The sequence below is a fragment of the Apiospora phragmitis genome (assembly GCF_038363925.1).
Source record: "Apiospora phragmitis strain CBS 135458 chromosome Unknown utg000006l:1.0-5683423.0:1.0-5690449.0, whole genome shotgun sequence".
Classification (NCBI taxonomy): domain Eukaryota; kingdom Fungi; phylum Ascomycota; class Sordariomycetes; order Amphisphaeriales; family Apiosporaceae; genus Apiospora; species Apiospora phragmitis.
In genome coordinates this window covers 240,284-256,160 of record NW_027117404.1, presented here as the reverse complement: position 1 = coordinate 256,160, position 15,877 = coordinate 240,284, and the positions used below count along the sequence as shown (strand labels likewise).

The following is a 15,877-nucleotide window of genomic DNA, read 5'->3' as shown; positions in this document are numbered from 1 at the left end:
AATATCACGTTTGTCTCTATGTAAAGCCTGAAAGAGTTTTATCGAGCCACGGTAATAAACCATGAGAGCCTATATCCACGACAATTCATAACTGTGTGGCTGATAAGTTTCTAGTAGTTGAGAAAGTAATCCACGCTCCATGTCAGCGGCTTCCCAAGGTAATCAGAAACCCGCCAGCGGTGGAGTAACCTCAGCATCTAAGCTTAACGGACAGTCGGCTGAACGTTTAAAATTAGAAGCATGACGGCTGTCAGGCAAAATTTGTGGGCTATAGTGGAGATGCGGTCTGGTATAGCTAGGTGCTTACTATTTTAGCATCCCGGCAAGTGGAAACAGGCTAACCTAGTATATACTCCGTTCGGCGACCATTATGACCCACTCTTTCCGGAACGAGCATAGAGCGTCGATTTCACTCTAAGTCTAATCCCCGATAGACGTACCAGACTCAAAGGCATGAGGGCGCATAGGAAAGTAGTATTACTTTCTAACTAATTAGTGCTCACTCACAACTGAATTCACAGTCACAGCCGCAGTGCCGCTCATTTATTCGATCTCCGCCAACAGGACCGAGCATAGCTCTAGCCGCTGATCTCATGATTCAGATTTATAGAGAATTGAGTTGTGGTCTAATGCCGGTGTAGAAGGCATCGGCATACATGAGAAAGCTTGAGAGGAGACGGACTAGCGCAGCCCCGTAGGATAGCCACGGCTATCAGACTGCAGAGGCCTTTCGGTATATCCGGCCCCGTCCCTCATCCTCAGCGTGAGAAAGAATCAGAAGAAGAAAAGCAGAAGAACGCAGCTAATTATCGGATCAGAATACTTATTTGGCAAGGCTTCATTGCCAAGACTGAAGAGATGCCATAGGGCTTATCAGGCCTGGTCGATCTCGCTGATCGTGTATCGGTAGGCCCAGGGCGTTTTGACGACCAGCAGCAGCCCAGGCCCGTCGAGCCGCCAGAAGAGCCGTCGGCGATGGTGGGGTGGTGGTGAAGGGCCGACGAGCGATGCTCGATCGCCTGGCGGCAGAGTGAGCAGCCGAAGCCTGGCGAATCGGAGTCATGGACGGGAGCGGGGGCGCAGGCACGGCGTGGCGTGGCGAGCGGATGGTGCTGGTGCTGGTGCTGGTGCTGGTGCTGGTGCTGGTGCTGGTGCTGGTGCTGGTGCTGGTGCTGGTGCTGGTGCTGGTGCTGGTGTTGCTGCTGCTGCTCGCACAGGGCGGGCGGCGAGTCTTGCCTTTCGGAGTTCCTTCTTTGTGGCCTTATTTTTGGCCTTCTCGTTCTTAACCTTGGCCTCCTTCTCACGCCTCTCCCATATCTCGGCCATCTCGAACTCCTTTTATATAACACTATTACTGATACACTCAACGGCTTACTAGAATGGAAGGGGTGAAATAGGAACACTAACCAGATCGAAGACGCGGTAAGCGGTCGTCGGTGGAGGTGTCCCTCTCGTGAGCTCTGTCGAGCTTAGCGTGGGGACGCTTGCGCGTGTCATCACCCCCAGCGCCGAGGCCGATGGCTGTTGAGCCAGGTTGGAAGTCAATGACTAGATCCAAGGGATTAGCACAGCAATCCCTTGGGGGTGCATAGCAGTGCTTACTGGCCATAATGGCGGGAGAGAGAGAGAGAGAAAGTAGCGCCGCAGGCAGTGGTGAAACGAAGCGGGAGGCAGGAACAGGTGTTGGTCACGGAGCTATTAGCAGGTTAGCAAGACTCCTCTTGGCGCCCTGCGGCTTGAACAGACTCCTGCTTGTGTTGTCTAAGAGCTTGAACTGACTCCTGTCGGGATGGTCTTTTGCTCGGTCTCCCTTATGCGGTTGAGTCATCTCCTGCTGAGTGGTATCGGGCCTGGCTCTGGCATCTGCAGTGAGTCATCTCCTGCCCGCCTTTGCCTCCAGAAGCTGATCCTAGCCCCGGTCGACCTCGTTTTTTCGACCAGCTTTTCGGATGGAGGACCGTAGGACGGCGAATGCCTCGAGTCAGAATCTACGCCAGAACACGGTGGTACCTCCCATACGTAGAGAGTCCGGAACTGACGGCAGCTGTAGATGAGCCGCTTGCTCACGAGTAGGCCAAAGATCCTTTACTGCTGACCGCTTTCGGTATAGGCTCACTTCGGCCCTTTATTTCACGTTTATTTTAAATAAAATATTAAATACCTTAGTTGTTATAACTTTATAAATATAATACTTTAAAATCTTTAAATTTTATAATTAATCGTGGCTTATTAAAAACTATAAGCGAGAACTTTTAAATAATTACTTTAAATAAGTTAATTATTAATAAAAATAGTTAAAACTAAAGGGATTAATAAGCTGCCGCCCGCCTTTTATTATCTACACTTACAGCGTAATTAAAAGAAAAGCGTAATAAATCGATTCGTTTTATTTCCTAAGTCAATGGCCCTCCTTGAGCGGCGAACTCTTCGGAACCTTTAGGATGTCTACCATATGTTTATCCAGACCCTACCCTACATACACGGCGACGAGCAGACCGCCCTGGTAAGGCACAGTGGACGTCTTGAAGCCATTGGCAGGGTCATCTAGATACGCCAACAAGTCAGCGTACTCTTCCTTGGCGGCCACGACGTTGTCTACCACCACGGTCGCACCGATTTGCATCTTCGGTTGTACGAGCCGGAAGGCCGGCAGTGCCAGAAACGCCCAAACTGGAGAGCCTCGCAGTTAGCCGATCAAGCATCAAACACTCTTTCAGGTAATGATAGCACGGGTTCGGTAAGTTTTAAGTATCGACTTACTGTCCAGCAAGAGGAAGTCGACCTGCTCTGGCAAATCCGTCTTCAACGTCTCCCGGATGTCCCCCACTCGTAGATCGATCCACTGGTCCAGGCCCTCGCCCGTCTGCACCCAGTGCGCCCTGGCCTTGTCCGCCTTGGCCGGCTCGTTCTCGGTCGCGGTCACTTTGCCGCCGCCGCCGTCGTCGCCGCCACCCCGACGGCTTGCTGCTGCTTGGGCGGCGAGTGCATTCTGCCTCGCCGCGAGCGCCAGGTATATGGTGCTGACGCCGAACGAGGTGCCGGCCTCGACGATGTGGCGGGCGCCGCTCGCGCGCAGCAGCAGGTACACCAGAGTGCACTTGTCGGGGTCCAGGGCGACAAAGCGGTCGAGCGCCGCCGACGCGAGCTGCCCATCCGTGCTCACGTAGGCTGGCTCATTCAGAGCCTCAGTGTGCAGGCGCCGCAACAGGTCCAGGGTCACGGGCTCGGCCTGGATGGAGGACAGGGCCTCGTCGATCATGTTCTCTGTAGCCATTGCATTTACTGATGCCCTGGTAAGTAAGAATTGAAGGATGTTATAACTGTTGCTGTTGACATCTGGACTGATCCATTAAACCTTTGGGGTTGGTACTTGGGCTGGCCAGCTTTATACCAAAGGGGCTCTACTCTAGGTCTTGAAGGCCCCTACGTATGGGTTGGTCCTTCGGTATCCGGCGGCTCCACCAGTTCCCAAGTCCCGAAGCCGGGCAACCAACTCAAGATGGTACTCGAATTCCTGTACTGTTACTAGCACAATATTGATGAAGATGACTGGTGCCATACGTCAAACTCCAGGAATCTGCCTTGTAACGTTGAACAATGAGTCACTCGGGCGTACTTTACCCCGCCGACATCGGAAGCAGTAGGTAGACTTGACATGTTGTGTAGCCTCAGTTTACGCCTTTGTCTCACGCTCCCCAGAACGGAGCATCTCCGCGGAATGGCTGGCAATCATGAAAGATTTCATGTGATGCAGTCTGCGAGCAGTCATGTATCCACTCGGAGACTTCGTCATGCTGTAGATCACTGCGCGTATCGCTCGTTTGGGGAATGAGCAAGATTACGCCTTTTATTGACACCCAGCCGGTCTCGCAGTTCTTCCTCTCACCACTTTGCTATCTTGGCCGAGACGTCCTGCTGGAAAACCTCTGCATATATGTGTTTTGTGTCGTCCCTCTTCTTCGTCAGGCCGCAGTCGAGATACTTGCTGGTTGGTGGAGCCGGGCAAGCCTCTCGCGGTCCAGCTCGACGCCCAGCCCCGGCATTGCGGGCACCACGAGGCGGCCCGCTGTCGACCCCCACTGCAGCAGGTCGCTGTTCGCCTATGCTCGAGACAGGCCCACCGCGAAGGGCGAGAAGATATTGTCGCCATGCCCGTCACGCCGTCGTCGCCCGTCGCCGCGCCGGCCCTGTAGATTTTCGTGCACGTCGACGCTGCTCAGCAGGGGCATATAACGGAATGTGACAGGTATGATTAAGACGTCTCTGCTGGTGTCGCGGTCAGTTCTGGTTCTGAAGACATGTAAGGGTATAAATATTGGTACGATGCTACCCGATCGGAAAGGTGCAGTTACGGGCAGCATATTCGGAGGATCAGGCACTTCAATCTCGATAGGCACTTTGCCGGTGGAAAGATGGCGAGGCCAGGGCCTTTTCGCATCCACTTACAGCATTTGGGAGGAGGCATCACCGCGTTCTAACATGGATGTTTTCTGGCTTAGAGTTGTGTAGCTATTATCCGACAGATGGTAGCGTCGCGGTGCTTCCCGATCGGACAGCCGCAAAAACCGATTATCTGAATCAGCGGTTCCTCTCGTACTAAGCTGAATTACCATTACGGTGAGGTCATCAGTAGGGTAAAACTAACCTGTCTCATGACGGTCTAAACCCAGCTCACGTTCCCTATTCAGATGTACCGGACTACGACTATTAAATCACAACTAGAGTATTTCTCCTCTAGTCAGTCCCCTAACAGATTTACTTTACAGGCGCTCTTCTATTAGGCCCTATTTCTAGGGGGCTTAGCATGTACCTTAAACGAACATGAACCAGTGTTCGTCCACCGCTTAGCACGCGTTACGACGGCCCTGTATGTATCAGAGGCTCGCCACGGGATTCTTATAGCCATATACTGTAGGCCCGTAGAGTCCCCCGTTCCAGCTGGTGTCGCGGGATAGTACCTGTAACTGGTGCACTATCTCCACTAGAGAGTATCACTTCACTATTCCCACCAATAAGGTTTAATATATAAGATTCAAGTCTAGTGGGTGAACAATCCAACGCTTACCGAATTCTGCTTCGGTATGATAGGAAGAGCCGACATCGAAGGACCGGACGGAAGGTTCGTGGCTGCTACGTTCTCCAGCGGAGGTGGCTGGCAGCGAGTCCGTGGACGTGAATGGCAGGCCGGGGAGGAGCTTCACCAGCTAATAGACGTCGGATGGAAATTGAATCATGACGGGTGCTTATGAGATCCGGGTGCCAGGGTGGGAAGCGACCTCAGTGCCCTCCGGCGGAGAAGACACCAATAACTCAGCAAATTACCCTGTGCACTGATATTGCTGCTTTGCTAGATGAGTTGGCATCTTATTTGCATGCAGCAAGTAACAGGCTGGCGTGCGGCGACTGGTTGTTTTTATTTTATGGTCTGGTCACTTTCTAAATGATGGATGCGCAGGGGTAATTGTGCCTGCGCGCAGGGGTTCGTTCAGCCCTGAAGGATCCGTCGGCAGCTGCAACAAGGATCAACAATGCGGGGAAGAGTGGGTGTCCCCCGGATGTTTTTTTTTAGCTGTGACGTGGGGTAAGTTAGGAGGTAAGTAATTACTGCATGTGTATCCATCTTCCTCCCCAGGCCGCACTACCTTAATTGAGGATGGAATTGAAAATACCATCATGAGTGGAGGAGCAGGACTTCTTTTGACTTAATAGCGACGAGTACGTATATGCTCATCTCCTTGTCCAGAATTGCCAAGGCATGTCCAAAAGTGGCAAGGCAGCACCGTCAGTGATCGCCCGCAATGCAGTAACCATGGCACACCATTTCACTGAATAGCTACCTCCTGAAAATACTTAAGCATGCTGTCTATTACCAAATGGCCACTTCGCCAGAAATCATTCCCCAGCTGGAGTAAAGCCAGCTCACCCTCTAAGCAAGCGCCCATAAAGCGGGCAGGTTCAATACCAAGATCAATGTCTTTTCTTCCAACAAACTGGTGGCCGACTGGTGTAGTTGGTGTGGGCGCTTCCCTCGGTAGGCGATGTGGGCTTGGATAACCTACCACTCAGACAAAGGGCGTGGTGTTTATACCCCCCCTCGGCAGGCTTCAAGTTCGATCCAACCTATACAAGAAAAAAGGCTTAGCGATAGCACGTAAACAGCTAATGCCATCACACACTTTTTTTTCTCTCTTCTCTTCCTCTTCCCGTCTTTTTGCCTTATTTTCATCCGCTTGCAGAAGCACTACGCCGGGCTCTTCTAGACCCGTAAGCTCACCTGCTCGACCGCCGCTATCATTGCGACCTGGCTCGTCATCGTCATGGCATTGTGCCTGTCTGTACTTGGAGCTGCTAATACGCCCACAGTTCGTGTACCCGGTGTTCCTGTACCGCCCCTTTCATCCTGTAGGAAAGGTGATCTGCAGGCTTTTGACTTTGAACTTCCAACAGTTTGATATGACACGACTTTGGAAACATGGAAGAGTGTATACCTTCTGCATTGATGTTAAACCAGATGGAGTACCAGTAATTAATACCTCCACTGCTGGAGTATTATCGCCACCAGAAAGAACGAACCACCACCACCGGGGCATTGACCATCAAGTCAGCATGCTGCCCATACATACACAAGAAGTGAAGATACTGCCTGTCCGTCCATACCCCTGCACGTAGTCGCCTAGAAAGCCTCTACACTCTTTGCCAGCGGATCAGGCGTCATCGAAATCCACATGCCGTTCCTGTTGGCCAGGGCCAGACGCGTTCGTGCTGCATAGGGGCGGCTGTCGCGGCTCTCGATCTTGGAGAAGGATTGGACAAACCGGGCGAGGGTGTAGATGGATTGTCGCTGCACGTATGTTTCTAATCATATGACCCAAAGTTTGGCGTTAGCATCTCGACAACACTCTCAAGGATCCCCGTCTCTCTACTAGTACTAGTACTACTTACGTCCACTGCAGGTGCGCGGCCCGATGAGGAAGGGCAGGTAGCCAGGCGCATCCACGGGCTGGTCGTCCCAACGCTCCGGGCGGATATCCATAGCGTCGTCGCCAAAGTTCTTTGTGTGCCGTTGCGCTACCCAGGTCGACAAGACAAGAGGTTGGCCTTTCTTGACCAGGAGGCTGTCCTTGCTCTTGGGTCCGACTCCGGTCGGCAGCTAGGTGTCTTTGTTAGCAATTCTGGCATTGACGGGAATAGGGGGCAGGAGTCTCAAAGCTAACAGAAACGAACATCACCAAGATTAGCAATCTAGAAAGAGACATAATGGGGGAAAGGCATCTATGAGGTTACTAAACCTCGTTGGTAACTTGTTGAAGGTAGGAAAACCCTGCAATTTGCTGGTACGTGGGTTCTTCATAGCCCACCGTGTCAAGGACACTCCGACGAAGCTTCTTATACACATCCTCGTGGCGCGACAAGAACCGCGGAGTAGCGGCCATGATACCGGCCAGCGAGTCATTGCTAAACGAGACAGTGATCATAGCATCTCTCAATTCCAATGGATCATCGGTGTACCGGACAGGATCGTCAAGCAGTGACCGGCGCATATCCTCGGCCCCCCTTGGTGGATCTGGGAATGTGGTCTTGGCGATCTCCTGGAATTTCCTGTCAACTAGGGCGTCCATGTAGACCTTGTAGACGGCGACATCGGATTTTCAAGGACCCTGTGGAAGGTACTGGGACAGGGGCCCGAGGTTCCCAAGCCACGCAACGTTCCGCGGGACCCGGGCGGCCGACTGGATAAACTGCTTCTGGTACGGCGTCTGCCGCTCCGGGACCTGGCAGTCGCGCATCATGTGCTCGTGGAAGTTCTTGGCCGCGTCGAAGTCGAGCCAGCGGCCGTTGAGGACGTGCTTCAGGTTGGCCGCGTCGCGCGTGAAGGCGACCCGGACGCCCAGGAAGCTGGCGACGTAGGTGTCGCCGTACGCGTCCCAGAGCGTGTCGAGGTACTCGGACGGGTTCTCCTCCAGGACGGCCTTGACGGAGGCGATGATCTTGCCGATGCCGAGGATGTCCCATAGCCGCTCGACCTTGCCCTCCTTGCATCGGCGGCTCTCTCTTACTTGCTTTGCCGAGGACCACCGGTTCGCATAGTGCAAGAGGTATGTTATGGACAAGTGGGAGAACAGCAGGATGGGGCAAACTTGGGAGAAAGTCGTCAAATGCATCATGGCTGCTCAACTTGGAGCTAGGGCATAATATGAATATGAAGCAAAGTGGAGTTGGGGGGGAAAGGAGAGAGAAATGTTTCTAATCCCGCGATGCTTCTACGATTTGGCTATATGTACTTGCCGCAATACACACCTGCATAGACACATGAGATGGGCATTTCTGTTCGTAACCATCATGAGTTTTCGTGTCTGCCGGGTGTTGTAATCACACTGGCATGATCGGCTTGGGCCTTCATGGCGATGGATGCGATCAGAACTCCTCGGCAATGCCCCAAACCAGTCTGCTACGCATATGGGTTCGTGCTTTGATCTTTTGAACGGTTACACAGCATGCTTAGGCCAGTGCGAGATGGTCTGATCTGAGACGCAGATCAAGATTCCAGCTCACGGATCCAGACCTCGCATTGCTTGCTCCTCGCGCGCGAAAACTGATCCTGGCGGGCCGTGCCGATCGCTCGGTAAATTATGCCGCCCAGAGCTTTCATCTGAGACTGCATTTCACCGCACCAGTTTTCTTCCGCCCTTAGACCCCGAAAGCCCCTAGGTAGTCCCTCGGGTAGTAATTCTAGGAAGGCTTGGCGACCATGCGACAATGATGTGAGATGCAAAGGTGATATGAACTCCCCTCAAAGATAATGACATGTCAAGATGCCAGCCAAAATAGAAACAAAAGAAAAGAAGGGGGCGTGAAACGAAGGCGCCCAGATCCAAATCTGGCGCACCGAGGAGGGAAGTACGGCATTCGAATTCCGTAGAATCAAAACACGATTCTGGCTGTATCACAGGACAAGTTCAAATCAAGATCAACTTTGGCTGTGGGAATATCATAGTTTGAGCTTATCTTGCGTGCCTGTGGTTTGTTACCTGTTGCCCTTTGCCCAGACAAGTCTTCAGATGGGGGAAGTTGGAAGATTTGTAAGTCCCTGGAATAAAGTGCAGTGCGGGGCAAATAGGGGGGATATTTGGACAAATCAGTTGCCTACGGGCAACTTGCAGTGAGGCAGCGACGATGATATCAAGCTCATCAGCAGCGTCTGCCCCTCCATTGCACTGCACCTGATCTACTCCCGCGCAGCCGCTGCTTGGGACTTCAACGTCAATTGGCACACCGCATTTCAGCATCCGAACGAATAAGAATAATGAAAGCTTCACGATGAAGATACTAGTAGCCCAGGATATCAATATCACGAGCTGACTCTTCCAAGCCAGTTCGAAACCTCAGAGGGCTCTGTTCATCTTCAACCCGTAAAGCCACAGTCCTACGCTCCTCTTGTACGCATCAATTATCCCAGTAACCCCATAGTCACATAGATCTCATGAGCCTCGGTCTTCCAATCATGGTCTCGCCAGATAGCCTCGATGTCCAATCGCATGGTACTCCCAGAGGCATCGACGGAAGCTGGAGCCAGCGCTCGCCCTTGCACGGTGAGATCTCCCACTGCAATCTCATTTTGTGCCTCGGGGTGTAGGACAGGTAGATTTCTATTATGGCCTGCGTCAGGACGTACTTCACGATTGATCCAAGGAGCCGGGACATGACCGCACTTACCTAGAGTGCCCAGAGCTTTCAACACAACCTCTACCCATATCATGCCATCTCCGATCGTAAAGTCAGTATCAATCACAGTAGCGGCCCTTAGCATCTCCCATGCAGTCCTAGGACTGCAATGTCAACGTGCCCTCCACCCTTCGCTGCGGCGAAACGCTTCAGCGGATAAGCGGCCAAAAACTCGTATTGTCCAGGCTCAAGGCCCCCTGAAAATAGGAACAAAGTGGTGAGATTGACACAGCTTCTCATGGCTCCAGTCGAAGACAGTACAACGTAATCGGTCGACTCATCAATGTCCGGGAAGTCGCGCAAGTTCACGAGCTCCCTGACGGTCCGCTCCGATATGTTGAAGAGCCCGAGGATGGAAGCTCTCGAAGCGCCAAGACCTGATGCACGCCAGCGAACGTTTTAGTATGGTGCAACGCGAGAAGAACGAGTACAGTCTAGGTCACGCACTATGGGTGTTCCCGATCTTCAGAAGATGCTCGTCATCGAAGTGGGAATAAGGGTTCGTGGCCTTGCCTATGCCGGACGGACGAAAGACGACCGTCTTGCCTAGGGCCGTAAGGCCACTGATCTGTCGCACGAGACCCAAATCGTCCCGCCCGGAACCGTCAAAAGCGCTGATGCGGATCGGGCCCCCCGATAAGCACCGGGCAGCAACGTGGAAAGCACCGTGGGCGGCGGCCGCGGTCCGCTCAACCGGACCCCAGTCCGGGATGTTCCCGACACCTCCAGAGATGACGGTATTGATGGCATTGACAAAGACGTGGCGCCTGTGGTCGGAAAAGGCTCGTGAGTTTCTTACCGTAGCGGGCTGGCGGGACCCTGTGGATCTCAAGTTGTGAAACAGAGCACATGGCAACAAGGACATGCTGGACAGGTTTCCTCGCGGAAAATAGGTCTGCATGGCCGTGGACTGGGCGTCCAAGTAGACTTCGAACAGTGAGCAACGCACGGCAGCGGATGCCAGGGACTCCAGCATAGAAATCCCGTCCACCAGGATTGCGTCGACGTCGCACGCGGCAAGAAACCTGGCCAAGATGCATTAGTGCTTGCTACCTTGGATACGTCTTCCCGACGATTCCAGCTACCTACGCGTAGTAGTCGTGGTAGAACTGTTGGACGTCGTGTGGCGACACGATGTTAACCCCGACGAGGGACGGCGATTGGGGATTGGACCTTTCGTGTCGCTCTACATGGATGGTCTGGTAGATGTGGCGGAGACGTCCTTCGGCCTGCTCGGATAGTCCACCCCAGTGGCCCAAGATGGGGAGCGAGACGATGACATTCCGTACCGCCGAGTGCCGGTGCTTGATCTCTCGGATGGAGTCTCTCAGCCCCTTCTTGAAAACACGCGGACTCGCTTCGAAGTCGATGAGGCCCGCTTGAAATCGACTGGGTTGATGCTCGTCGACGTGCTGCCACACGTCGTCAAGGACCAAACCACTTACCCTGATGCCTCGAGACTCCAATTCGTTTAAGGATTTCGCTATTTGGGCTTCAAGGTCGCTTGGGCCGATGACGATTTGGGGACCTGAACCCTGTCAACTACGACCTCCGTCCATACTCGGGCTGGTTCTTACTGTAGAGTAGCCCGTCCATCCAATGAGGATCTATGGCATCACCACGTTGCAAGTCGCCCCGGGGCTTGGGTTCGTTCGGGCCAGCAGACAGCTCCCTTGCTAACTGCAAAGTCGCAGCGAGTGTTGACTCCCATTCGTCGCCGACGGAGACGATGACTCTGCCGTAACCCGGGGCTGGCCGGTCATTCCGGACCTGCAGGCCATCAGCCAGAAGCCAAGAAGTGTTTAAACCTCTATAAACGGCAACGTGACACGTAGCAGGGGCGAAGCAGGAGAAATAGAGTACTTGCCTACTTTGATCATCATGGCACCCTGGTTACTATCACCAAAGATGGTCAGGATGCCTTCAAAGCCACTTATGCCAAGAAAGAGGAGATTCTGCCCGGAGACCCCGAGAAATGAGCAAAGCACCGCGGCGACTTCAAGCTTGAAGTAGCTCCCTCCCTGGCGCGGCGCCATCCACGATACCGTGTCCCGCGAGAGACCGAACCATCTGCGGACAAGAGTCACGGTGGTCAGCGGGTGTCCGTCACGCCGATGCGGAGAAAGCTCGAGTGCTCGAAATCAGGTGCTTCGAAACGCTGCGAAGGAGAAAAAACCAAAAAGAAAACCCCCCACCTCACGAAAGCCCCTCCGAAAGGCGTCCCGAACATGAACTGCTCCATGTGCGGGACGTGTCCGCGCGCGGGGGCTACCGAGACCTCCACCATCCACGAGGCGACGGCGGGGCCGTCGGCGTTTTTGTTCCGGAGAGCGCGAGACGCCAGCGCCGGGTTCAGATCGGGCACGTAGCCGGTGAGCTGCGGGGCCCTTAGGGGCGGGCTCCCCGGCCGCGGCGGGGGCAACACGAGACTGGCGAAGGGCGACCCATCGTGGCGTCGGGGGGTGGCCCAGGGGTCCGAAGCCGCGCGGCGGAACCGGTACGCGAAGCGGACGGCGGACGACGTGTCGACGGCTCGCTCGAACTGTAATCGGACCCTCCCGGGCCCGGGGTGGTGGTGCGGACGGGTGTCGAGGTCGAGAAGAGCCGTGCGGCTCGTCCGCGATGTTTGCGGGAGGATGGTCTCTTCTTGCCAGTCCTCGGACACGGTCGCGGCGTGACGGAGACGGACCTGCCAGTCGCCGCGGGCGAGCGCGGCGTCGACGTGCATGATGAGGACGAAGAGCGTGACGGGGGCTACGGACTTGGATACCTGATCCAGCGGGGGATAGGATTGGATATCCACGTCCATCCGAATCATGTTGATGGGAAGTGAGTGAGTGGTATGGCGATTCAGATGAACAGGAGTTATGGGTTATTGGACGGGAAAGTGACCGTCTTCTGCCACCTCTTTATGCTCGGTTGCTGACCCACTCCCTGCCGCTTATCATGACCAAGAATCATTTGGGGACATGGAGGGGTGGGTCTATGACAGGGCCGACACGAGAGAGAAGATATGCCAGCGTTGATCAGTGATTGGTCTTCTCATGATTTACATAGTTGAGCGGGCTGATGCACCCTTGGCCCCGGCTATTGACCAGGCCTACCACTGTTACTCTCATTTTAATATATACGTGGCATATGGAGACCCATGTGGTTGTAGAAGACGTCGGTCTTGTCGGGCCCCATGGCCGGCGCGAAGTAGTGCTCGTAGTAGACGCCGCGGCGCAGCGCGTTGAGGCAGTGGACCTGGTGGAAGACGTCGAGCACGCCCAGGTGGGCGTCGGGGCCGAGCCCCCACTCCGCCGGCGCCCGGACCGTCGCCGCCGGGTCCTTGCCCAGCCGGACCACGTCCGCGGTGCTCACGACGATCATCTCGCTGTTGGCGACGCGCGCCCACGCCGCGTCCACCGCCGGTCCCGGCGGGCCCCGGTAGACGCTCGTCTTGTAGTTGTCGTCGTTCCCGAAGTCCCCCTCGACCTGCGTGCTGCGGACGGGCAGCTCGAGTCCCAGAATGTTGTTCGCGCCTGTCTCGCGGCTGCTGCACTGGCCGCTGCGGTCGTGGTGGAGGACACCGACGGAGGCGAGCATGAAGACTGTGGACAGGGCGAAGAGGACGACGTTGGCAATGATGAGCGTCTCGAAGTGGCGGGCAGCCCAGCCTGTCGAGAGAAAGCATCTATGGGATGGACCCCGTGCTGGAGACTTTTCTCCATCTTCGAGGGCAGCATATCGTACCCTGTTCCAGGAAAACATGATCGTGGTTGCTGCGGTTGCGGTAGTCGAGGGCGTGAGTTCCGGATCTGAGAGGGGGGGGCGGCAGCCTTGTGTTCGAGTAGCCTCACAGCCAAGAGTACGACCCAGTCACTGGGTGGTTTAAGCAATCACAGGCTCGCGGCCTCATATCAGTACCCATGGGAGGCGATGAATCACTCCGGGAAGTGTGTAGCATTCGTGGCGAATGAAAGATGCCTCCTGAGCCAAGACTCGGCGTGGGGATACAAGCATTGGCCAAAAGTGCACTTCGGACGCAGTCAGCGACATCACCCTTGCTTGACCTTCCAAATAGAGCATCTCGAGTCTGCATCGAGGCCACGATCTCTGTCTAAAAAATAAGCAATGGGGTGCAGCATCAGGACCGGCTGCATTGGCTATTGCTGTATGGTAGGCGGCTCGTATGGACAATGTTTCCAGCGCGCGGTCCTTTCTTATCTGCGGGGTAAAGCCTAGTGATTAGTGAGCTATAATCGAGGAAACAGGGGTTCGGCAGTCTGGCCAGTGTACTTTTACCCCCGTCAATGTGTAGGACTGGCTGATCAGGCGTAAGGCTCGGTTCAGCCGATCAGCACGCCGTCAGCAAATTCTGCCCTTCCGCTCCACATGCACCAAGTAAGCCAGTTGCATAACCTGAGTCATCATAGGACCGTGCAGTAGCAATGCAGCTTGTTGGCATCGGCCATGTGACGACAGTTTTCGGATAGTAGGTAGAGTGAGCCAACTAGTATGCATGCTTATCATGGCGTATTCATTAATACGGCATGTGACGATCCTATCAAAAGATATACGAAACCACTTTCCGCCCCGTACTGAATACGGTATCGGTCCTTCTCGAGGCGAATAGCGTACCGTATTTCCGGAACTTCACGAGCCAGTGATAGCTACGTATGCGGGACCTATGCTCGACCTCTGGCTGGATCAGCGGGTTTGATACTGGTGTAGGAATATTCGGTTCTGATGTTGCCTGGGTCGTAGAACCCATAGTTGGCAAGTCTCGATGGAATGGAGCACTATTTCTATATAGGATGACTCTTTAACCTATCCACCGTAACGGCTTATAGAGTAAATAATTAGGAAATAATACCATCAATCGAGAAGTTAAGTATTTACTAAATAAATTACGATATAGCCTTTAGTTACCTAGAGCCCACTTCGCACTTCCCCACGGCTTGATACAGATCATGTGGGCAGCTCCTAGTAACCGCAGCCCTGGTCAAATGCGCCACAAAGACCGAGCTCCTCCGGCTTCTCAGGGCTGTAGATGATCTTGCTGTAGTCGTGCTCAGTGGCCCAAGCGCGGACTGCTGCAAAGTTTCTGCACGTGCGGACCGTGGTCCCGTAGATCTTGTTGTCCTGGGCAGCCTCGGACCACTGCCAGACCACAGGGCTGATGTCGGAGTGGCATTGGATGGCTTGGCGGAGATGATCGATGCAGTGGGAGAGGTGCGGAGGGTCGAGCGGCCCCCCGAGGCGGTGGTCGTCGTCCAGGAGATGGAGGGGCGTGTTGAGAGGGTTGTGCGTGTCGTTCCACATCTGGTAGTTGAAGTAATCCAGCCCCTTGCGGATCGTGTTCTGTTTCGCGGTGGGTATTACCGTCAGCGCCGGGGGAGGAGCAGCGTTGGGCAGGAAAGGGCGTCACTGTACCAGGCAATGAAGGTCGTGGAAGACACTGAGGCCCACGGCGAAGCTGTCGGGCTTGTCCAGGTGGACCGGGATGGTTTTGTTTGGCAGCAGTCGTGCCTGCTCGCGCGGAATCTGAAGCTCGACTGGAGGAGACTAGATGTTAGCTTCCGTCTTTCTCGCCTGATGTAGGGGCCGACGCACGCAGGAAGAGGTTCTCCCAGAGCTCGTCGAGCTCCGGTGACGGTTCTCCTTGGTACTCGGATCTGCCTCCGCCAAAGGCCGAATTAAATTTGACCACTTCGTACGACAGGACATCCTGTGCAGGAGCTATTTGCCGGTCAGCAAGGGACAAAATCGAACCGGACAAGTGGAACCTCTCACAATACAAAGCCTGGGGAAATATTGGGTTTCCCAGACCTCCCCTGTGGTAAAGATAAGTTCCCGCGATGGTGAACATGGCATTGAGCACCAAGGAGAATGCAAAAAGGACTAGTAGCGTAGCTCGGCGAACGCCTCTCGAAAGCCTGTCATGCTTCTTCGACTGAGGGCGAGCTTGACTCTCATACTCTTCGAGGAGGTCATTTGACTCAAGTGAATCACTTTCGTCGTCTCTGAAGTTGCCCATATTGACAGAAGTGCTGCGTTGATTTCTTGAAAACAATGGTGACCAGGCCTACAGTATGGAATTGAGAAATTTATCTTGGAATGAATTGGTAGACTTATTCTCGAGGAGTGAAAACTATGACATTGCCACTCC

The 15,877-nt window shown here is 54.3% G+C and overlaps 8 protein-coding genes across 8 annotated transcripts; all 8 read right to left on the bottom strand.

Annotated features, from left to right (window-relative positions):
* Positions 1-1,059: 1,059 nt before the first annotated feature.
* Positions 1,060-1,326, bottom strand: PG994_005344 (uncharacterized protein; the record flags this gene model as incomplete). Its single annotated transcript, XM_066856753.1, has 1 exon — positions 1,060-1,326. One exon carries the CDS (start codon positions 1,324-1,326, stop codon positions 1,060-1,062), a length of 267 nt encoding a protein of 88 aa, XP_066716022.1.
* A 1,141-nt stretch (positions 1,327-2,467) lies between these two features.
* Positions 2,468-3,259, bottom strand: PG994_005343 (uncharacterized protein; the record flags this gene model as incomplete). Its single annotated transcript, XM_066856752.1, has 2 exons — positions 2,468-2,670; positions 2,761-3,259. The coding sequence occupies 2 exons, from the start codon at positions 3,257-3,259 to the stop codon at positions 2,468-2,470; spliced, it is 702 nt and encodes a 233-aa protein (XP_066716021.1).
* A 703-nt stretch (positions 3,260-3,962) lies between these two features.
* PG994_005342 (uncharacterized protein) lies at positions 3,963-4,229 on the bottom strand (the record flags this gene model as incomplete). Its single annotated transcript, XM_066856751.1, has 2 exons — positions 3,963-4,100; positions 4,122-4,229. 2 exons carry the CDS (start codon positions 4,227-4,229, stop codon positions 3,963-3,965), a joined length of 246 nt encoding a protein of 81 aa, XP_066716020.1.
* A 2,705-nt stretch (positions 4,230-6,934) lies between these two features.
* PG994_005341 (Cytochrome P450 alkane hydroxylase) lies at positions 6,935-7,619 on the bottom strand (the record flags this gene model as incomplete). Its single annotated transcript, XM_066856750.1, has 2 exons — positions 6,935-7,150; positions 7,290-7,619. 2 exons carry the CDS (start codon positions 7,617-7,619, stop codon positions 6,935-6,937), a joined length of 546 nt encoding a protein of 181 aa, XP_066716019.1.
* A 30-nt stretch (positions 7,620-7,649) lies between these two features.
* PG994_005340 (uncharacterized protein) lies at positions 7,650-8,162 on the bottom strand (the record flags this gene model as incomplete). Its single annotated transcript, XM_066856749.1, has 1 exon — positions 7,650-8,162. The coding sequence occupies one exon, from the start codon at positions 8,160-8,162 to the stop codon at positions 7,650-7,652; it is 513 nt and encodes a 170-aa protein (XP_066716018.1).
* Positions 8,163-9,448: 1,286 nt separating this feature from the next.
* PG994_005339 (uncharacterized protein) lies at positions 9,449-12,541 on the bottom strand (the record flags this gene model as incomplete). The annotated part of the gene is made up of 8 exons (XM_066856748.1): positions 9,449-9,657; positions 9,715-9,821; positions 9,896-10,100; positions 10,171-10,748; positions 10,813-11,251; positions 11,301-11,493; positions 11,595-11,793; positions 11,919-12,541. 8 exons carry the CDS (start codon positions 12,539-12,541, stop codon positions 9,449-9,451), a joined length of 2,553 nt encoding a protein of 850 aa, XP_066716017.1.
* Positions 12,542-12,843: 302 nt separating this feature from the next.
* On the bottom strand, positions 12,844-13,476 carry PG994_005338 (uncharacterized protein; the record flags this gene model as incomplete). Its single annotated transcript, XM_066856747.1, has 1 exon — positions 12,844-13,476. The coding sequence occupies one exon, from the start codon at positions 13,474-13,476 to the stop codon at positions 12,844-12,846; it is 633 nt and encodes a 210-aa protein (XP_066716016.1).
* A 1,215-nt stretch (positions 13,477-14,691) lies between these two features.
* PG994_005337 (uncharacterized protein) lies at positions 14,692-15,745 on the bottom strand (the record flags this gene model as incomplete). Its single annotated transcript, XM_066856746.1, has 4 exons — positions 14,692-15,069; positions 15,142-15,263; positions 15,322-15,447; positions 15,502-15,745. The coding sequence occupies 4 exons, from the start codon at positions 15,743-15,745 to the stop codon at positions 14,692-14,694; spliced, it is 870 nt and encodes a 289-aa protein (XP_066716015.1).
* Positions 15,746-15,877: the final 132 nt, after the last annotated feature.